The sequence below is a fragment of the Doryrhamphus excisus genome, chromosome 21 (assembly GCF_030265055.1).
Source record: "Doryrhamphus excisus isolate RoL2022-K1 chromosome 21, RoL_Dexc_1.0, whole genome shotgun sequence".
NCBI classification, from domain to species: domain Eukaryota; kingdom Metazoa; phylum Chordata; class Actinopteri; order Syngnathiformes; family Syngnathidae; genus Doryrhamphus; species Doryrhamphus excisus.
In genome coordinates, this window is record NC_080486.1 from 7,813,516 (window position 1) to 7,837,514 (window position 23,999).

A 23,999-nucleotide genomic window follows, 5' to 3' on the forward strand; every position below is an offset into this window, starting at 1 on the left:
GTGCATGCGTGGCTTTTTTCCGGGTACTCCGGTTTCCTCCCACATTCCAAAAACATGCTAGGTTAATTGGCGACTCCAAATTGTCCATAGGTATGAATGTGAGTGTGAATGGTTGTTTGTCTATATGTGCCCTGTGATTGTATATAACAGTATAGTGTATAAAAACATTGTATATAACAATATAACAGTCACTAAAGTCATCATACAGCAACTTCACACTCAAATATACAAACATGTACTAATATGAATATTTAAAAAAAAAAAAAAAAACAACTCCTTAAAAGTTTTCCCATACTGTATTGCATCTGAGCAATGCATTCATTGGGGTGCTGCAATGACGTTAGCCCCTCTCTGGGCTCCTCAAATAAAGACACACATCATCAAAAGTATAAGATGCAGATGTGTTTACTACACTAAAACGGTCTGAAAGTTTAATGAATGTTAAGGAATGTTTCCTCCCACATTCCAAAAACATGCTAGGTTAATTGACGATTCCAAATTGTCCATAGGTATGAATGTGAGTGTGAATGGTTGTTTGTCTATATGTGCCCTGTGATTGGCTGGCGACCAGTCCAGGGTGTACTTTTTATCAGCCTGTCACTAATGGAACTATTTACTAGATTATATGAGAAAAAAACCCAACTCACGCTCCCAGTATACACAAACTACATGCAAGTATGCACCCCACAGAGAAATCACCTGTCACATCCAAGAAAAACAGTTGATGTTAGGTTCACTTCCTTAGTATAGCCTTTAGGAAATGAAAAGAGACCACAAAATATTTTGGGAATATCCCCAAAAGCCCCACCCCCGCCTGGTTTCATTTTTTAACCGTTTCAGTGTTGGGGGGTGGGTATTTTTAGTAAAACAAACCTTACTGAGATTAGCTGCTTTTGTTTTTTTTTTATTCTATTTCCATTATTTTGCATCTGATGGCCCAACCCACAGGAAGAGAACCTGCACACGTTTTATTTAGCTGTGGCTTAATGTGGAAAAGGCGCCATCAAAATGGTCTCTCCTAAGACCACCCGGTGTTTAACAACCAGTCCTGCAAAGAACATCAACAGTGGCTCTATTTGAAAGAAACAGGCATTCTTATATGTACTTATCAAATGGATTTTACAATGGAAACATAGCGGCTTAGATTCATGCAAGGGTATCAATGTGAGAGAATGTTAAATGTGCGAGAGAGAAACGTGGCGGAAAATGAAAAGCATCATGAGATCACACACAACATTGCGTGGTGTCCATAAATGGGCAGATTTATACTGGAGGTCTGGCGTGCATCGAGTGTTCTCTTCCTTTTGTGTGAGAGCTTCCACTTGAGCTGTGAGTCTTGGCAGTCAACACAATGAAGGTGAGGCTTTTTTAGTATAATACTGCATTGTGGTGCATGACACCATTGTATGGGTGTATCAGTACACCATGAGCATGGTTCGGTACGTACACTTTTCATCAGTGTACGTCAGTTTAAAGCTTGTTGGCGAAAAACTCGCCTTTGGTCCGCTTTGAGCACCCTACCCAGGCTTGTGGAGTTGCATCGGTAACGTGTACCGAAACACACACGCACACACACGCACACAAGTTCTCGACATCAATCACCAAGAACACATCAGAGTCCAGCTGTATCACCGTGGCAACAGAAGGGTACCAGATGACAAAAACATTCCAATATGCTTTACATTTAACTTTTAGCATGCTTGACTGTGTGAGTGTGTATTTTGGAACAATATATGAGCGCCAACCGCCCCCACATAGCTATACAACCCAACCCTTCAACCACACCCACCCACACCAGAAACATCCCTCACACTTACTTGAATCTACTGGCAGCGTAAGGCTGCAGAAAGGTTTTTAGGTGGAGACACAGTACGTGCCAAAGGAAAAAAAATGGAGATTATAAATGTACTGTATACCTGTGTTGTAGGCCAGGGCGGACACGGGGCTCTTCTGTGGAAGCATGCTCTTCATTCTGCTCGCCTCCTCAGGATGGTTGAACCGGAAGAAGTAGGACTTACCGAGACACAAAGAATAACCTGGGGGGAGGGAAAAAAGGTACAAAACAATTATTCACAGTAAGGACCGCATCGGACCACAGTGTGTTTGCTCTGGCCGTCAATTACACAGAAAGGGTTAGGTATTAAACAACATGTCAGGGTCACGACCTTTGTAACCACACAGACGGCCACAGCTGTCCAAATACGACACAAGAAAGGAGAGTGACTGAAGAAGACTGTGAGAATGACATTAGAAAAACAATTACAAATTGGATGTTCCTCAAAATAATACCATAGATAGAAATTGGTATATTATTCAATTCCACTATTATGCTAAATTATGTAATATGGTCCACTATGAGCAACAAACATGAGAAAAATATATAATTTCCCTCATTTATGTGTGCCGCTTTTGAGAGAAAAGACATTCTACGGGTACACCCTGGACTGGTCACCAGCCAATCACAGGGCACATACGTATAGACAAACAACCATTCACACTCACATTCATACCTATGGACAATTTGGAATCGCCAATTAACCTAGCATGTTTTTGGAATGTGGGAGGAAACCGGAGTACCTGGAGAAAACCCACGCACGCACGGGGAGAACATGCAAACTCCACACAGAGATGGCCGAGGGTGGAATTGAACCCTGGTCTCCTAGCTGTGTGGTCTGCGCACTAACCACTCGACTGCCGTGCAACTTCGCTACACATCAGTACTGAAGTACTTGGAAAAAAATAGCAAAAAAGGTGTATTGTACAGGCAAAAGTTGCATCCATTCATTTTCTATGCTGCTTATCCTCACTAGGGTTCCGGGGTATGCTGGAGCCTATCCCAGCTGACTTCGGGGGAGAGGCGGGGTACAACCAGCCAGAAAAAGTTCATATTAATAATACACTTTGTCAGTTACTGGGTGTATCAAAAAAGTAGACTCTCCAAAAAGTAGCCACTAAGGAGCCACAAAGGGTTCGATTCTCAGTTTGCACATTCCCACTCCTATTCCTCCCACATCCCATATATGTTAAGTAATTTGAGACTCCAAATTGTCCATAGGTGACTGAATGAAGTGAAGTGAGTGTGAATGGTTGTTTGTCTATATGTGCCCTGTGATTGGCTGGAGACCAGTCCAGGGTATAACCCGCCTCTCGCCTGAAGTCAGCTGGGATAGGCTTCAGCATACGCCTGCGACCCTTGTGAGGATAAGCGGCGTAGAAGGTCTTCCTCCTCCACTCCTTAACATTACCTTGCCGTATCCCAATGGTGACTCAGTGGATTATTTTGGGTCCTTGTGATTATTTAGAATTATGCAATGTGGTCTAGAAATCTCTTCATGACTGTGCCCCCCCCCTCACCCATAATAACTCCAGTACACTTATTGTGCAGCAGATTCCTCAGACCTGAAGTCATAGAAAACCTTTGTGAGAGGAGGGGGAGGAGGAGGGAGGACACATGGAAAAAAGACTGAATGGAAAAATCTATCTTCACCTCTTTTTGTCCTTCAGCTCCCAGCAGCCTAATTTGAAGTAATAGTTTCTAGTAACAGGTCATGTCTTGTCTTGTGAGTACCCCCCCAAAATAAGACACATTCTGCAGTTAAAGCTGTAATTTGTCATCGCAAAGCGGTACGGCCACACACACACACACACACACACACAAAATGTTGAGTCTGCACAGCTGGACTGTTGAACCTCTCAAATACATTACTTGTGTAAACACTCTTTTTAGAGTGTGCACACTGTGAGGAAACGGCAGCGCTGAAGAGACTTAAAAAAGATGATGATCTCTGGGAAGATACATCTAATAACACGTTTGTTATACCCAGACATGAGTACGCATGCTACACCGCTTGTAAAATTCCAATTTCCTGCCCTTAATAAACCTTTTATTTGTGCGCAGACTTCCTCTCATCGTCATAGCGTGCATATATTTGCGGAAAGTGTGGTCGTTTTGCTTCCAAACGCCGAAAGAGCAGATGGGATCTAAATAAAGACACCTTTAAAGCGTGTAAATTGCATCTTGTGCTTTTTACTAAGCTCTTGATTAATTGCTTTCTGTGAGCAATTAAGACACTTTAAAAGTAACAGCTTGCATGCAGACTGGATTGATGTCTGCAGTCATAAACACAAGCTGGATGCTTTACACACGCACCCACAGCAGATAACATAAACTGCCATTACGTGCTTATTTGGTCTTTATTGGCAAATTGCCTTCCGTGTTGAAGTAGCACAAACAACTGGACTCAGCTTCAACATCAGCTTATAGTCTACAAAGTCCGACCTCAAGAGTCCTTTGAGGATGCAGATGGAGGAGCAGTCTCGTGCCGGGTCGCAAGTCTGGAGTCAATCTCTTTAGATGTGAATGAAGTAAATTACACTTTTACCGCAATGTTATACAAGAGGAAACTCTAAACTGTTTCTCTATTTGGTTAACATCAGTCAAATTGAGACCATCGGGGGTTAGAAGGAAAAATAAACCAATTACAAGGGTCTGGTGTCAAACATTTGCTTAGGAGAAATGACGCTGACTAGTAATGGGTTACATTTGCACAAAACAAAATAGGAAAAAATAACTAAATTATAAAATGCAAATACTGTATAAGGACGGTACCACTTTTGCAGCTTCATTCTATCACATTTTTAAAAAAATATATTAATAGTTATTTTAAAATGAGGCTGTTTCGTTGTTAAATACAACCTTTTAATAGTAAAAAATATCCATATTTAAGCAAAATTGATATATTTTTGGTGAGATACACAAGCACCAGACTCTATGAGGCTTTAATTACAGCCAGGTTTATTTATATAGCCCTTCATCACAAAGAGAGTCGCAAAGGGCTATCCAAGCCGGCAACAATCGACAACATCCCCCGATCTGAACCCCCATCCGAGAAAAAATTCACTTTGAGAAGGGACCGCAGAAGGGGGGTACCCTTTTTAAATATACACAAAGTAAATTCAATTCACAACAGCCACAATAATCCCAAACATGAGCTACTGTTGCGGTCGTAACTCACACCAAGAAACGACATGGTAAGGGAGTGTGTGTGGATGTCTATCGGGCTAACTTTTTATTACAACTTTAATCACTTTTGTTTGTTGGTCATAATATCATTTATGTCTTTAATATTTCAACTTAGTGCTACTAAAATTATTTAATTTGTGTCATATTTTTTGTCCATGAATATTTCACAATTTTAAAGTTACTTTTCCTCATTGTATTACAAGGTTATTGTCGATTTTTTTTCTCCTTTTTTCCTCCATTATAGTTGTTTTTAGTATTTCTGCTGTCGATTTTTTCCTACAATTTAAACTTTTTACTTGTATTTTTGTCTTCTTGAAATTTCGACTTTATTTATATAATATTATAATTTTTTTCGCAATCTAATTGTCAAAAAACTAAAACTTTATTTGTTTTTTTTCTCAAAATATTATTTTTTTTTCTGTTAATATTTAGATTAGACATGAGCTACTGTTGCGGTCGTAACTCACACTAAGCTAAAACACAAAATGTGAATCACCAATGTAAATTCCTGTCCGCCCCCCCACTCAGCTCTACTAGTCTTACGTCTAATTTACTCTTATTATATCAACTATATTGGGTAATATGAGCAAAAGGTAATAAAAGTTAACATGTAAAGGTGACTATAGGGGTGTTACTTCATGTCTAGAGGGCTCTAATAATGTTAAAAACCATATTCAAAAGATCAAATACCCTGTTTTGTTGCGTTTCTTCCCTCGATATCTAAAAGTGTTGATGAATAATTGATAAATATTTCATGATAATACCCGATTAATATAGGGCAGGTCTCTAGAGCAAGGCAGCACATGCTGAACCCAGACTCTTGCCTTGTAATACTAAGACTTATTATAATAATTTTACTGTTTTATTTCAGTGTGGCCCTCTATGCGCCTTTGTATACTTGTAGTCCAATTTAATTACAGACAAAAGTGCAGCATAATAAAAGAGGGCCGTGATTTATGCATGTTTTTGGATGCCTTCCTAAAATACGGCTGACTCAGGTTGCGACACGAGACTGAATTAACTCAATGTGTTAATTCATACACACGCCACTGGGATCCCATTGGGAGTGTAAATTGGACGAAAAAAAACACAAATGAACCCTCTCAGGGGCACACGGTCTTGCAGTAACATCATAAAACAACAGACTGGTCTTTCTCAAGGGGGTTAGTGTCGATTAGGTCAGTCATTCACACAAACACACTCTAAAGAGATAAATCTCATCCAAGCATCAAGCAGGAGATACACAGGTCTAGCAGATAGGCTCAATAGAAAGATAACACTGAATTTCGCAAAAAAAAGGGGGGGGGAGGGGGAGACTTTTGAGCACAATAACACTAAGGACAATGAACTAGGTTCTGTTTTCAGGTATCAGGTAACCTAAAAGTCATCATAGCCTGGGGTGAGTACGTCTCTCTGACACATACTTGCACATGAACTTGCAAACTTACTGAATACTGCAAAAATCTAAGGATTTTGATGATTTTAAACAGGATTTAAAAAGTCATATACGTTTAAAGATAAAGTTATAGATAAAGTCATGTGCCACATTTGACCCGCGGGCCGCCAATTGGAGAGCTCTGACCTATGCAGACAGATGGGACCATTACAATAAAATTCAATTGCAGCCAATCATCTACAGAAGCAACCCCCCATCCCATTCTTTTTTTTTTTTTAAGAAAATCAATAACATCAGATGGTGAGCGAACCTCACTTCTTGCAACCAAAAAAGGTCAGCCGGTGGTAATAATTTACAGAAATATTGACATAAAATGAGCTTGTGTGTTTATAAGCCAGACAGCCGTTATTAGCCATCACTTAATTAAAGAAATGCATCATTTTTTCACTAAATATATGATAGTGAGTAGGTGAAACAGCATAACACAACAGGTACATCTAATGTGCGCTACATAAATGTAACATTACAAGCTAATAGCTATTAGCTAATAAACTAACCTTTTGAGTCCCATTCAGTGACGACAGATGAAAAACTGCTTGATTTGGATTCTCCCAGCAAAAAATGCGGAAAAAATACACGACAAAGCACACACAGTATATCTTCACTCTTGCTGGATTTTCTTTGAATTTAAATGCCTTGCTCACTCATCCATTATGCCTCCCCTTCACCGAGTCCGTGTGATGAAGAAACTTCACTGATTTACATTCAGCTTTGGACCGTACCAACTTACACATAAAAAAGGGGTGCACCACTACGATTTGACTGAGAAACGCCTTCAGGGAAAAACGTTGACGTGTTCGTTTTACCTTGGTGACATGTAAATATATGTAAAGAAAAAAATATGACCATACACACTCATATGAGCACAATACAAGACAAGTTTGTAGTTGGTACGCTCCATGATTGCCTTGACGCTTTTAAAACAGCCACGCCCCCTAGAAGCCTCCCTTTGTCTGAGTATCTTTTTTATTTTTTCTTAGATTGTAACAGACGTCAGACCGAATCAGGAAAACCTGAAGCTAGGAGTGGGTGGATGCTAATCTATTAAAATGAATGCATGTGCTTAAATGCTACATGTATAATATTTGTAGGTTTTTTGCATGCTGATTTACTGTTAGGGATTGAGCACATTTCTATTTTTACTGTTCCAATTGGGTGGGAGTGAAGCTGATCCAAGTCACGGAACAAATCACTTCCTAAATATCTCCAGACTATCTACTGTGCGTGTGTGTGTGTGTGTGTGTGTGTGTGTGTGTGTGTGTGTGTGTGTTTAACTCGATCCACCCAACAAAAACTTGTCTGCTTCTTGCAAGACAGTGTCAATATTTGAATCAGCCGAGCTGTTCGACGACCGTTAATATGTAACCCAAAAAAAATGTTCACCATTAAAACAAAACAGCAAAGTACCCGCAAAGAAAAGAGCGCTCCCTGACTTGTTACATATGCTCTGCAGTTGCTGGAACTTGTGAGTCATTGTATGCGTTACTTCCAAGTCATTATGAATTGCGCCAAACCAGAGTCGCACACACAAATTAGGTAATCGGTATACTTGAGAATATCCTTACTAATACACACACACACTAACATGGACATGGAAATCATAGCCACATGCAAATTAACCGCATTTCCCAGCTATGTGCATGATTGCCCAGTAGGTGGCAATATATCTAAACCTATTAGGGAACTCAAGCTTACCCTGTGTGAGTGGTGTGGGCACAGTGACCTGCACTCCATCCAGACTACAGAGGTGACCACAGGGGTCCAGAGTCACTACCCCTCCTGAAGAGAATGACAGTTAAAATACATACACCAAAATTTCAATAAACCTTTTATATGTCTTTTAACTGCATGTATATGGAGCATAGATCAGATTTGTCTGAATGGTCCAATGCATTGTTTTGAACTCATTCATTCATTCATTTTCTGCCGCTTATACTCACGAGGGTCGCGGGGGTGCTGGAGCCTATCCCAGCTGTCTTCGGGCGAGAGGCAGGGTACACCCTGGACTGGTCGCCAGCCAATCACAGGGCACATATAGACAAACAACCATTCACACTCACATTCATACCTATGGACAATTTGGAGTCGCCAATTAACCTAGCATGTTTTTGGAATGTGGGAGGAAACCGGATTACGCATACACTGGCAGAACATGCAAACTCCACACAGAGAGGCCCGAGGGTGGAATCAAACTCGGGTCTCCTAGCAGTGAGGTCTGCGCGCTAACCACACGACCGCCGTGCAGCTTGTTTAGAACTGTTTTAATAAATATTTGAGGACTACATAGAATGAGAAGAGAGTCATGGTAATGGAATGACCTTCATTGAAGATAAGGCAGTGTTCTGCCTCGATTCCAGACCCCTGGATGGTGATATCTTGAGGAATGGGGGCATCTTCCCGTCCTATGCGGGTCACCCCTGCAAGAATTACATGTGTTACAATTACAGGAATTTTCTTTAGCATTGCCAGTCATCATTTGTGCATGTAATGCCACAAAAAAGTGGTCAGAGACATTGCGCTATCATGCTAGATGTTAGCATGCTAACTTTAGCATGTCAATGTTGCTAGCATGGTAACATTGGCATACTAGTACTTTTTGCTATCTTCATGGGTAGACGCATATAAACACTTTCCACTATCATGCTAGGTGTTATCATGCTAACTTTAGCATATTAGTGTTGCTAGCATCGTAACATTGGCATACTAGTACTTTTTGCTAGCTTCATGGGTAGACGCATATGAACACTTTCCACTATCATGCTGGCTGTTAGTATGCTAACTTTAGCATAATAGTGTTGCTAGAATGGTAACATTGGCATACAAGTACTTTTTGCTATCTTCATGGGTAGATGCATATAAACACTTTCGACTATCATGCTAGGTGTTAGCATGCTAACTTTAACTTAGTGTTGCTAACATGGTAACATTGGCATACTAGTACTTTTTGCTAGCTTCATGGATAGATGCATATAAACACCTTCCACTATCATGCTAGGTGTTAGCATGCTATCTTTATCATATTAGTGTTGCTAGCATGGTAACATTAGCATACTAGTACTTTTTGCTATCTTCATGGGTAGACGCATATAAACACTTTCCACTATCATGCTAGGTGTGAGCATGCTAACTTTAGCATGTTAATGTTGCTACCATGGTAACATTGGCATACTAGTACTTTTTGCTATCTTCATGGGTAGACGCATATAAACACTTTCCACTGTCATGCTCGATGCTAGCATGCTAACTTTAGCAAATTAGTGTTGCTGGCATGGTAAGATTGGCATACTAGTACTTTTTGTTATCTTCATGGGTAGACTCATATAAACACCTCCCACTATCATGCTAGGTGTTAGCATTCTACCGTCAGCATTGCTACCATGCTAATATTGTCATAGTAATGTTTATATCCTCTTAAGCTGTTTTCATGGGTAGACATTTATATGAACACTTAGCCCGAAAGCTAGACGTTAGTATGCTAACATTGGCATGTTAGCATTGCTAGCATGCTAACATTATCATAGCAGCATTTTGAGACGTATTCATCAGTAGACACTATTATACTGGGTGTTAGCAGGCTAATGTCAGCATTGCTAGCATGTTGTAAATATGTAAATAAAATAAATGTAGGATATCGTGAGTATTGAAAGAATAACAAATGAAAATATTAGCAAAGTACAAAAAAATGCTTTTTAGCTTGTGCAGTGATGCAGGAAAAAAGTACATATTATACTAATAATTAATTACTTAATATGTATAAATTATTGGATTAATGAATATATATTTTTTTAATTATTGTTTGCGTATCCCTGCAATATGAGGTGAACATGCTTCAGGAATGAAAAAACCTCAACCCTTTTTTATAGTTTCCTTTTCTTTTTCAGTCGGAATGTGGGTAAGAGAGTTTTCCATATCTCTTCCTCACATTGTTGGGATTCCTCACTTGAGTGTAAGACAGTACCAAGCTGCTACTTAAATCGGGAGGGGAATAAAAGTGTTGGTATGTATTGTAAAAGTCAGCTATACAAATGTAGAAAATGAAAGTTAAGAGTTAAGAGATGATGAAAAACACTCAGAATAATAATAGCGTGGATGTGACTCATTGTAGCTCACGGCTGTTCCAAAAAACTTTTGACCCAAAGACCAAAATGACATCCTTTTTTTAAAGGTTCTTCCAACAGGATGACTCATGCAGAACCAGAGCAGCTCAATTTGAAGCAAGAGGCTGGATCAGTAGAGTCAAATCCAGCAATATACCGTATGTATATAAGTACCTTCTTTCAGTGGCAGCAAGGTTATTGCCACACTCAGCCTCCCGCTGCCCAGACTGACCAGATGAGGTTTGGCTGTTTGGACCTTCAGACCCTTTCCTGTGTCAATCAGGTCCAGAGGTCCGGACTACGTACAAACAATCACAATTGCAAAAGTAAGATAAACAGGACATGGACAGCATATATTGTGCAGTGTATTCATATATATTACAAATAGAATTAAGTACATATTGACTAAATGGTCACTTAAAAAAGTAAGGGCATTTACACACTGTGTGGACATTTATAGATAGCAAATAAGGACATGTGGACACTGTGAGGTCATATAAAAACATAGTAAGGGAACTAAGGCACAAATGATGCACATTTGGACATTCTGAGGACATACAGACCCAAAATAAGGACATTTTGACACAAATTAGGAATATTTGGACACTTTAAGGACATGCAAACACAAAATAAGGGCATTTTGACACAAAGTATGATATTAGAATATCCAGTTATGATATTTTGACACAAATGTGAGGACATTTGGATACTGTGGGGACACTTATAGATCAAAAATAAGGACATATGGACACTGTGAGGCCATATAAAAACATAGTAAGGGAACTAAGGCACAAATGATGCACATTTGGACATTCTGAGGACATACAGACCCAAAATAAGGACATTTTGACACAAAGTTGGAACATTTGGCAACAAATTAGGAATATTTGGACACTTTGAGGACATGCAAACACAAAATAAGGGCATTTTGACACAAAATATGATATTAGAATATCCAGTTATGATATTTTGACACAAATGTGAGGACATTTTGATACTGTGGGGACGTTTATAGATAAAAAATAAGGACATATGGGCACTGTGAGGCCATATAGAAACGAAGCATGGTAATTTTGGCGCAGATTATGGACATTTGGATGCTTTGAGAAAATACAGACATAAAATTTGGAAACAAAATAAGACATCACAATATACATTTAGGTTATTATGACACAAATGTGAGAACAATTAGACACAAAGTGACAGAAAATGAGGACATGTGGACATTGTAAGGACATAGGGACGCAAAGTAAGGACATTCAGAAACAAAGTACACAAAATGAGGACATTTTGACAGACGGTGAGGACATTTGGACACAAAATAAAGACATTTCGACACAAAATGGGGATATTTGGTTACCAATTGAAGATCATTTATAGCCTAGAAATGATATTAGTCATGTGTTCATTAGTCATGTCATTATTTGTAGACGCCAAATAATGACATTTGGACACTGTGTGGACTTTGAAAGTGAATGCATTATCTGTACGTATTCACCTTGGGTTCAGCTGGAGGCATCTGATCTGACTCCGGTTGTGACATCATGTCAGAGTCCTGCAAATAAATACAAAGAGAAGGTCAGGGGTCAGACAAGCCACGCACTATGCTGGTTTGTAATGATTTTACATACATAAAAAACAACTACTGCATGTTTATGAATAAGCGTGTATGTATATCTGTACATATATATATAGCTACACATTGTGCAAAACAGCTGTGCTTTGCATGCCCAGCTGGCACATGAGAGAAGCTTTTTTTGAGTGAAAGTGTTCCAAGGGGAAAATAACACCGACGGGGAATAAACACACACATAAACACACACACTGCCAGTAGAAATGTTCCATGAATACACAACTCTTTCAGCAACACGGTAAGGGAGTGTGTGTGGATGTCTATCGGGCTAACTTTTTATTACAACTTTATTTATTTTTGTTTGTTTGTTTGTTTGATCTTAATTTTTCTCATATTTTTTGTCCATGAATATTTCACAATTTTCAAGTTATTTTTCCTCATTATATTACAAGTTTATTCTCATAAAATTAGATTTTTTTTCTCCTTTTTTCCTACATTATAGTTGTTTTTAGTATTTCAGCTGTCAATTTTTTTCCTACAATTTAAACTTTTTACTTGTATTTTTTTCTTCTTGAAATTATGACTTTATTTACATATTATAACTTTTTTCTCAACCTTTTTTTTTTTTCAAAAAATACAACTTTATTTGTTTTTTCTCATAATATTATTCTTTTTCTGTTAATATTTTTATATGAACGGAATTATATTTTTATTTATTTATCTATTTATTTTTCTTGTAAAATTACTGCAGATTTTTCCAATTTTGCTGTTGTGTTTTAAATAAATGTTTTGAGTGTTTTATAGGCCAATAAATCAACAGATGTGGGCCACAAATGGCCACTCGGATTTTGGTTAAGGACTTTATCTGAAATGGATTAATCCATTGAGTTGTACCGTCTTCCTCTTCTGGTTCCCTTCCACTGTGTAATCCAACATTATTTCCACCATCTTGCCTGATCCCCACCAGCGTCGGAAACTCAAAATCAAAGTCGGCTCCGCGCGACTTCCCCGAATTCATCCCCAACTTCCTCTCTGGTGTTGTTTTCCTGTGCTGCTTTCACACCCTCATTGCCTCTTTTCTTTTCACACACATGAAAACAGACACCGTTGGCGGCCATCAAAACATCAAATAAAGCCATCAAATCAGCTCTAGATGTTGAAAAAAGATAACAGGCAGTACATTCCAGTGTTTATCACAACACTGCATCCTGGCATCGTGGATGCTGGACAACCACACAATGGGAATCTTAAAGGAGACTTTTGTTCTTTCTTCTTTTGTTCCTACCTCCTTCCCCTCTTCCCTCCAGCCTTCATTTCTTTTTTTCTTGCACCAGGTGAACCCCACTCTGGGCAGGTGCAGACAAGTCTAAAGCCTCGCTGTGGTGTGCTTGAGTCAAAGCAGCTGTAGTGTGTTGACCCGTATCCAGATTCAAAGATTGCATGCACTTCTGGCATCTTGTTACGTTCCATTATCTCAAACCTAGAGGTAGATGAACCGGAAGTCATTCTCCCCCATCGCTATGCCACGTTTATGATGTAATCAGCACTTGACTATGTAGTTCTTGGCTAACTGGCACTGTTACACCACTTTTTAAAATTGGATTACGGCTGCAAAGTAACCCACAGTGTCAGCATTTTGATGAAGGTGAGAAACTTCGTCTTTGCCGTCTTTGTCAACAAAGGTCTTTAGTTCCTCAGTTCAGTTGTTTGTAAAATTGTAATTGTCACACTGTAGAAAATTAATTTTAGGGTTTCAAGAACAAATTAATTGGATTTAAATGTTTTCTTAAAGGAAAAATTGTGTATGTTTTGGTTCTGGAACAAATAAATGACGCTAACCAAGGTGCAACTGAATATCTTTATTAGGGATGTCTGATAAATACCAATAATTATCAGCCCGATACCAGGATAAAAATCAGTTGATATCGGTATCAGATTTTTTTCGATCATGAAAACCGATAAAAAAAACGATTAAAAAAATGCTGTGTTCATTCCACCACAGGAGATAAATCATCAGGAGATATGTCATGTTACACATATCGGTATCGTCTGATATCAAAAATTGAGAGTTGAACAATATCGGCATCATTTTTTGGCAAAAAGTCCAATATCAGACATCCTAATTTTAAAAGACAAACAACCATTCACACTCACATTCATACCTACGGACAATTTGGTTGATTAATGTCAACAATATACTCTAAATTAGAGTGTCCATCAGGGGCTGTATTCTGATATGGTTCATTTTCCATAAAAGCTAAACCAACATAGCAATGCTAATATGTTCAACCCTAGAAGCAACGTGTGCAGAGAGTTAAGTTACGTTTTCATAAAGTTGTATATACAGTGGAACCTCGCTTAGCATTGAATCCACATGGTCGACTCAAACCGAGACGTACTCTAACCAAATACACGTTTCCCATAAGAAATGATACAAATCCAATTAATCTGTAAAATAATCCAGACATCCAAAAATGTTAACACAAGACACTTTTTCAATTAGTTACTAACTCTAGTTTTACAATTCGAACAAATGAACCATTGAACGTCACTGTTATGATTGCTGACAAAGACGGCTAAACGCTAGCAATTGCAACTTTCTTTGGGTTATTTTGTGATCAATAAGGAAAGTAGAGACTTGTGGTGTAACTGTGTTTGTAAGCAAAGAAGAAGACTAAAGTTGTACCTGGCCAATGGAGATGGCACACAACATGACGAGACGCTATCTGAGAAATGTACACAAACCGAGGCACAGAACCAAAAAAATACACTAACCAAGGCATATGTTTGCAATCAAGTTGCACTTCATTTTTGCGTTTTTTTTTTTATTGATAACAAGCGTTGTGGGCGGCACGGTGGTCTAGTGGTTAGCGCGCAGACCTCACAGCTACAAGACCAGGGTTCAATTCCACCCTTGGCCATCTCTGTGTGGAGTTTGCATGTTCTCCCCGTGCATGCGTGGGTTTTCTCCGGGTACTCCGGTTTCCTCCCACATTCCAAAAACATGCTAGGTTAATTGGCGACTCCAAATTGTCCATAGGTATGAATGTGAGTGTGAATGGTTGTTTGTCTATATGTGCCCTGTGATTGGCTGGCGACCAGTCCAGGGTGTACCCCGCCTCATGCCCGAAGACAGCTGGGATAGGCTCCAGCACCCCCGCGACCCTCGTGAGGATAAGCGGTAGAAAATGAATGAATGAATGAACAAGCTTTGTGCTGCAAATGGTCCCAGAGCCACACTCTGGACACCCCTATGTTATTTACTGTATACTATGAACTCTGGTGTTTTGTTCCTCATGGCCTTTCTTCATTCCCTCTGCCTCTCACAGGCGTTTCCACCCCTTACATTCCTGCATCACCCTCTCCTCCTCCTCCCACCTGACAAAGCCATCATTGTATCACAGACGCTATTTAATATGGAGTCCATCTCCCAGTGACTCCTATAGTGCAAAACTGGCTTGTCATCAGTGTACTCAACAAAGCTGCAATTAGTTCAGCGTACAAAAGGCTAATACCAAGCACGGATGCATGTTTGTGTCTTTCTCTGTGTGTTTTTGGTGAAAACACAACCTGACCTCGAATCCCCTCTAAAACCGTCCACCGGCATTGTTTCCCTCTCCAAGTCGATATAGAATCTTCTAACCTCTGACCCACAACACGGTATCCTCACAGGAAAGAAAGTCCATTGTTGTGGCAGCTGACTCACAAGAGGAAATCTCTTTTAATAGTTTAGGGTAGTTTAGTTTTACAAAAAAACAAAAAACAAAACACATTTATTAAAACCAAAAAAATAAAAAAAACTGCTTTGGTTCAAATTTTCTACAAGAAAAGCTCTGATAAAACATTCCACTGTTCTCAAATATCTTACTTTTTTATTTTTCTACACAAAATAAGATGAAAAATAAATAAACAAATCAAGAATAAAGAAAATCAATCAATCAGTAATAAATAAATAAATAAAATAATAATTATAAAACGGCAAATAATAAAAACTCAAGAAACCACATATAGTTGGTGGGTAGACAAATTAAAATGAACAAAGCATTATTAGAGCCCTGTAGGCATGACAAAACACGACTATAGACATATTTATAGTACTCTTTTTATTTACAACATATTGCGCAACTGCAGGGTCTTGAGACACATGCTAACTCGCAAACTAGAGAGCTAGCGACCTAAACGGTAGCCTTCAAGTTATTTCCTTTAAACTTAAATAGCCAAAAACTACCACTTCCACACGGATAGGGAGGATAACTATTAACAGTTATTTAACCTTTAACATGAACATTAATCAAACATAATAATTTTTTCTGGGTACATGATACCATACAGCATCCATATCAAACTTGCGCGGGCCGCACTAACATTAAACATTCATATCAAGGCGGGGGCCTCAAACTAGTGTCCTGCGGGCCACATTTGGCCGTGGGCCGCGTGTTTGAGACCCCTGATGTAGATGGTGTAGTAGTATCTAAACTTGGAGCTTGTTCGGTATTGTGGCTAGTGTACATATTTTTCCCTCCACTGACTTTATGCATGTGGAAAATAAGACAATAACACAACCAAAGTCACGTGAACATTAATCAAACGTAATAATTTTTTCTGGGTACATGATACCATACAGCATCCATATCAAACTTGCGCGGGCCGCACTAACATTAAACTTTCATATCAAGGCGGCGGCCTCAAACTAGTGTCCTGTGGGCCACATTTGGCCTGCGGGCCGCGTGTTTGAGACCCCTGGTGTACGCCATTATATTAAATCCTATATACACGGGATTAAGTCATGTTTAGATTTCCAGGCTGGGGGGGAGCTTAGATGTAGGCTTAAGAGATAGGTGAGAAAGGACGAAGAATTGGTATCTCGAACCCAAATCTTTCACATAGTTCACATGTGAGTGCTGGCCTGGCGAGAGAATGCAGAGAGATAAGCAGGAAGGAAAAGGATATATTGAAAATGCAAAGAACAGCAACACTTGAAATTCTATTACCAAGCATCTGGTATTCATCTGTTCTATTGTTTTTGACGATAACTACTACTCTGCATACTTTTCTTTTGACTTCCCAGCTTCATGCATTATTAAGCCAGTCAGTAAAGGCAGACTTTCATACCTTTGGTATATAACCAACAGTAACATTACAGATAAGTCTGCATGTTGGGTAAACATAGTAGTTGGTTTCACTATTTGGTATAATGGTTTTAACATTAGCCTAGCATTCAGGTCATTGTTTTGGAACAGTAAACCTGCAGTGTAAATATTATGTTGATACATTCATGTGTCATTTACAGAGAGAAGGCGGCACGACGGTCGAGTGGTTAGCGCGCAGACCTCACAGCTAGGCGACCAGGGTTCAATTCCAGTTTGCATGTTCTCCTCGTGCATGTGTGGGTTTTCTCCTGGGGTACTCCGGTTTCCTCCCACATTCCAAAAACATGCTAGGTTAATTGGCGACTCCAAATTGTCCATAGGTATGAATGCGAGTGTGAATGGTTGTTTGTCTATATGTGCCCTGTGATTGGCTGGCGACCAGTCCAGGGTGTACCCCGCCTCTCGCCCAAAAGACAGCTTGGATAGGCTCCAGCACGAAAAAGCGGTAGAAAATGAATGAATGAATGAATTAATTTACAGAGAGAAACCCAAATTAATGCTAACGGTTTCGAACATGCTGATGATTCCAATTGTTTTTAACATTTTCTTGAGTAAAAATGTCTGAATTTGCACATTTCCCGATGAATTACAGGACATAAACCTACAATGAGTGCACTCACTGAATTGGATCACGCTGCCTACCAGTTTTTGTTTGTCGCCATGTTGCCAATAAATACATTGTTGCAGAATTATTAATGTCCACCATGACTTTATGCAGTCTGTGTATTTAATCTAAGTGTGACGACATAATTCTTGCAAATCGGACAATATAATAAAAAGAAATGACACTCGGAGGCGCTTGCAGTACTGCTTTCATGTAATGTCCCTCTGATGTACTCATTCCTGATCCTATCCATCCTGGTCACTCCCAATGAGAACCTCAGCATCTGCATCTTTGCTTCTCTGAAGCATATAAATGACTACGTAAAGTAAAATACAACTATAAGGCATTCGTGGATGATTTGTAGTACTCTATACTAAAGAGATGGGGGCGTGCATGAGCCGGAAGGTGCTTGTCACTGATGTCCTTCCATGGAGTGGAAAAGCTTTTTACAATGCACATCAAATGCAAATTAAATATATTTTTATGCTCAAATAACTTTGACCTTCAAGGAGGTTCATAGAGCCAAGCTCACCAGAGCGTAATCAGACTTTACAACAAAGAATCAAAAAATCAGAATATTTTTGAGTTAATAAAATACATGGGCCCAAGTGAATCCTACCCTTTTAATGTGCTTATGTGGCATAGTTTCTCCTAAGACATCATGTTTTTTTACCACGTTTTACCAGATTGATGTTGTATACATATAGCTTATGATGCATTCCACTTGTTCAAAGTTGTGTCATTTTAGTTAAACATTAAACACTCAACTTGGGGGTGCAAACGTTGTAAATTCCTGAGCTGTAAATACTTAAAAGAGGATGGGAAAAAGTAGACATTCTGTATATTACTCTAATTTAAAGTGTACTTACCATAATTAAAGGTGCACAAGCAACTTCTGTCATCATGCAGCTGCTCTAAGGTCCAAATTTCACCACATCAACCTAAAAAAAAAAAACTCCCAAAAAGTGTGATTATGATCCTTTTCTTGATATTCCCAGTGCAGTATGGGTAACCTGTGAAAGACCGTTCATCATGCACACACACTGACTGACACACATGGGTACACGGTGCAAGTATCCATCTAAAGTCACAACAACAAAAGAGAACAGGCAGCCTCGGCCAATTGCGACGTGTAGAGGAATGCGACAGCAGCTGGAAGTCAAGCTTGGGAAGGAACAAGGGGAGGGAATCTCTCTCTCTCTCTCTCTCTTTCTCGCTCGCTCTCTCTTTGCGTGTCACACATAGACTCTAACCCACACTACACTGCACACACACCCTCAGCTTAATAGGCAGGTGCTAACAGACCACCTCAACTTGACCCTTCACTCCCTGCAGTTGAAAGAGAGAAGCCTGTTGTTGGTTTATTCAATGGTAAAAAAAGTAGTTATGCAAAGAAAGAAAGAAAGAGAAAAAGCTGACATTATTCCTGCACTCAAAACCATTATTTGAACTGAACTAGTGGAAATGCAATAATTCTGTTATTATATAGCAGATCTTAAGTCGACTTACAAAGTCAATTCCATCCGAAATGCCAAATAATGCAATTAAAGTGAGGGCAATAACAATCAATAATACATCACAACATAGCATAACAGTCCCTGGATACTACGCAACTATGACCTTAGGAGCTGTATGCAACATAATTATAGGTTATCACAATTACAGTATCATGCCCCCTTTGGTCTTGGGCTGATACTGACACTTGGAAGCATGATACCTGGCCTGATACCAGACAAACCATGTGATGATCTTATTATCACATACTATTTAATCATGAGCTTATTATCACGTACTATTTAATCAAAAGACCATTTTGTTTCCAGAAAATGTTCAGTTTATTACATGTATTATATCTAAACAGTGTAAACACAACAATTGCAAAAATATTTCAACAATAATATTTTATCAACAGTCTTATCTTATCAATGTCTGACAATTAAAGTTCCATTAATAAAGTTTGGCTTTTTTGGTGACTGGAGAAGCACTAGACACTAAGCACTCGTGTGCTGTTCTCTGATTGGTTGTTTCACGGGCACTATACCAGAGCAGCGCGCTCTGAGTGGACAGCTACGGGGGCTGATACTGACATGGTTAAACTCTATATTTTATCAGTATCACTGCCCTGGGCTTTGACACAGTATCATTTCGGTATTTTCCCGTATCGTTCATGGGCGGTTTCTAGGGTACAGGGCCAATTAATACTGTAGTATGTGATAACAGGTGATATCGCAGCTTTTTCACCTCACCACACACTTAATACTTTGTATTAAGTAAGTCTCAAGTCTTTAATCTCAAGTCTAGAGTCAAATCTCAATATCAAAGTGAAGTCTAAAGTCAAGACAAGGCAGGTCGAGTCAAGTCCGAATTCATAGGATTTTTGAGTAAATTTTTCATTGTCTTTTTTTTTATTTGGGCAAATATATGAAACATTACAGTGCATTTCTTACATCAATGAAAATATAACTTTCCATTATTTACATTTGTATTCAGCTATCTGATCACAAGCCCAAAAGGAGTAGGCTGAAGCAAAAGCTTATAAATGCCTACTCCTTTTTGTAATATTCATTCATTGATTCATTCATTTTCTACCGCTTCACAAGGGTCGCGGGGGACGCTGGAGCCTATCCCAGCTGTCTTCGGGCGAGAGGCGGGGTACACCCTGGACTGGTCGCCAGCCAATCACAGGGCACATATAGACAAACAACCATTCACACTCACATTCATACCTATGGACAATAAGGAGTCGCCAATTAACCTAGCATGTTTTTGGAATGTGGGAGGAAACCGGAGTACCTGGAAATAACCCACGCATGCACGGGGAAACCGGAGTACCTGGAAATAACCCACGCATGCACGGGGAGAACATGCAAACTCCACACAGAGATGACCGAGGGTGGAGTCGAACCCTTGTCCTCCTAGCTGTGAGGTCTGCGCGCTATCCACTAGACTGCCGTGCCGCCATTGTAATATTATTATTGTTATTATCATTATCATCATTATTGTTATAATCTTTATCTTTATTACCATCATTATAATCATCATTAATATTACAATTTTCATCATTATAGTTAATTTTTGGATTTTTTTATTTATTTATTTATTTAATTTTACAGACTTAATTGCTTCTTGTAGAGTGCTGTATCATTCCATCTGTTGTTTTCAATAAAATAATACGGCTGCACGGTGTTCGAGTGCTTAGCACACAGGCCACACAGTTTGAGTTCAATTCCGCCCTGCGGCATCTCTGTGTGGAGATAGCATGCTAAGTTAATTGGCGACTCCAAATTGTCCATAGGTATGAATGTGAGTGTGAATGGTTGTTTGTCTATATGTGCCCTGTGATTGGCTGGCCACCAGTCCAGGGTACCCCACCTCACGCTGGGATAGGCTCCAGCACGCCCGCGACCCTAGTGAGGATAAGCGGTATAAAAAATAGATGGATAAAATAAGACGAGTGTGACAAGGCTTAGTCTCAGAAAAAGAGTGTTGACATAGAATTGATTCATTAAATCAGGCAGATTCAAGGTAACAAAAATATCAGCTGGAAATAGATCCATATCCATATCCATATCCATAGATAAACCGTAAGCAGTGACTTCACCGAAGTTAAATGCACCTGAAAAAACTGCACATGCACGTCGAGTCATGTCTCGACTTCATCCCCTCCGATGTCTGAGCTCCTGTGTTTTTATTTGGCACACATTTCAAGGATATACAACAACATGAGTCAGTCGGGATTAGAAGAATACTTCTAAGTCATGCAGGATTCTGTTTGGGCTGCGATTCAAGTGAAGTGTATGATGACACGCTCGTGCGGGCTGAAAGGGATAAGTATAGTCATCAAGAGTCTTAACCCTTCAACGGCTCACTATACTTCTGGAATGCAACATTTTGGCTGCACAACTTCAGGTTTGTTTTTTTTTTGTTGTTTTTTTTTAAACCTACAATTAGGACTTACCATAACCGCTACAATGGCTTTCCTCGAAATTTATTCTACATTCTTTACATTTTTGTCCTCATTCTGAATCATCATTACAGTAGCATGTGTTTTTATAAGGGATTATTGTGCCTGATAATTCAAACCTGCAATAAAAGCCTGTTGTTCTGGTATTCGTGCGACTCAATAACCAGTACAGAGTAATACAAATCATCCACAAATGCATCTTCTGAATGCCTTATAATTGTATTTTAGATTAATTAATTCATTTTCTACCACTTATCCTCAGGAGAGTCGTGGGGGGGTGATGGAGCCTATCCCAGCTGTCTTCGGGCGTGAGGCGGGAGGAAAACGGAGTACCCGGAGAACATGCAAACTCCATGCAAACTCCACACAGAGATGGCCGAGGGTGGAATTGAACCCTGGTCTCCTAGCTGTGAGGTCTGTGCGCTAACCACTAGACCGCCGTGCCGCCTTGTATTTTAGTTTATTTAATTTCATTTCATTTCATTTTCTGCCGCCTTTTCCTCACGAGGGTTGCGGGGGTGCTGGAGCCTATCCCAGCTGTCTTCGGGCGAGAGGCGGGGTACACCCTGGACTGGTCTCCAGCCAATCACAGGGCACATATAGACAAACAACCATTCACACTCACATTCATACCTATGGATAATTTGGAGTCGCCAATTAAACTAGCATGTTTTTGGAATGTGGGAGGAAACCGGAGTACCCGGAGAACATGCAAACTCCATGCAAACTCCACACAGAGATGGCCGAGGGTGCAATTGAACCCTGGTCTCCTAGCTGTGAGGTCTGCGCGCTAACCACTAGACCGCCGTGCCGCCCCTATTTTAGTTTATGTAGTCATTTATGTGCGGATGTTGAGGTTCTCATTGGGAGTGACCAGGATGGATAGGATCAGGAATGAGTACATCAGAGTGACATTATATGTTAGAGGTGGCCCCACTATCTCGACTGCTTCTCACCGACACATTGTGAATCTTATTATATGAAGTCTCTCTAACTGCTTTTACATGTAAAAGAAATAAAACAGATTAAATAAGACTCTCAAGTTTGAGCTGTCAGTCTTTTTGCAGTTCATCTTAACTTCCTTTCAAGAGTTTCCATAAGCCATTTAAGCCATTACAGTTCTGTGGTTTGCTCAGTGCGAGCATGAGCGCTGACATCAGACACAACCACACACACAGAGATAAGTTGGACGGCATTCCCAAGTGAGTTCCACAATTCCCATGTGACTCCAGAAGGCTTTTTTTTTTTTGGAGGGCAGTTCCACCCAGTGATTGAAAACCAGTCTTCCACATTTTTCATGTGGATTACTTCCATTTATGTGAAATTTAAACCGCCTACCAATTTAGAGGCTTAATTTCAGGGAAATGTTGTATTAATTTGGGGATTTATGAGGACTTTTTTCTAACCGCAACCTTTTAAAAATCATCACAATCAAAGAAAAAAGTTCTAAAAATGTGTTTGTGGTAGATTATTTGTTGTAGCAACGTTTCATGTCAATATGATTCATATTTTTGGAAGGGTTGTTTTCCTTTTTCCAGCAGTGTGATGTCCCTTGAAATGCGAGGCTGTCATCATCTTACTGTGAGAGAAATTCAGCAACCGGTGGCAAAACCATCACTCCACATTCTACAACCAAATGCTCGTCCCACAGGGTAGTGTTTATCAAAGACTCCATCCAGAATTTGGGAGCAGAAAGAATGGAGTGGTCTGCCAACATTCTTCATCTCAACTTGTGGAATCAGTTTGGCTGTGATGTTTGTGTTAGAGTGACCAAAACAACCATGTGGGCTGACATGAGTGAAATGCCATCCCACAGCAGTGTGTGATTTTGTGGATTCTGATGCGGCATCAACACCATTTGGACAAATCAGGTAGACTCTTGTTTGTTTTTCCCAGCTGTTTCAACCATGGGAATGCTCACAAATCTATGCGTGATACAGTAAACCTCGGATATATCGGACTCGGATATATCGGAAATTCGCTCACAACGGACAGATAAAAAAGAACCGATTTTTCTGTAATGCATTTCCAATAAAAATTCATTGCATATATCAGATTTTTTATAACGGATTTCGCCTATTTCGGAAAAAATCTCCAGTCCCGTTCCAATGCATTTCCATTAAATTTTTCTC

At 39.6% G+C, this 23,999-nt stretch overlaps 1 protein-coding gene across 4 annotated transcripts in view; it reads right to left on the minus strand.

Annotated features, from left to right (window-relative positions):
* The window catches only part of phldb2b (pleckstrin homology-like domain, family B, member 2b), a 37,812-nt gene extending 18,772 nt beyond the window's left edge, over nt 1-19,040 (minus strand). For 3 of the 4 annotated variants that reach the window (XM_058059902.1, XM_058059904.1, XM_058059906.1), the window contains exons 1-6: nt 18,773-19,040; nt 12,075-12,131; nt 10,751-10,874; nt 8,798-8,896; nt 8,175-8,258; nt 1,917-2,036 (exon numbers count right to left, since the gene is read on the minus strand). In XM_058059902.1, coding sequence (XP_057915885.1) covers nt 1,917-2,036; nt 8,175-8,258; nt 8,798-8,896; nt 10,751-10,874; nt 12,075-12,131; nt 18,773-18,808 — 520 coding nt within the window. In that variant the 5' untranslated portion in view covers nt 18,809-19,040. Of the gene's footprint in view, nt 1-1,916; nt 2,037-6,976; nt 7,357-8,174; nt 8,259-8,797; nt 8,897-10,750; nt 10,875-12,074; nt 12,132-18,772 lie in introns of those variants that run through there. The other variant, XM_058059903.1, reaches the window with a different exon arrangement.
* Nucleotides 19,041-23,999: the final 4,959 nt, after the last annotated feature.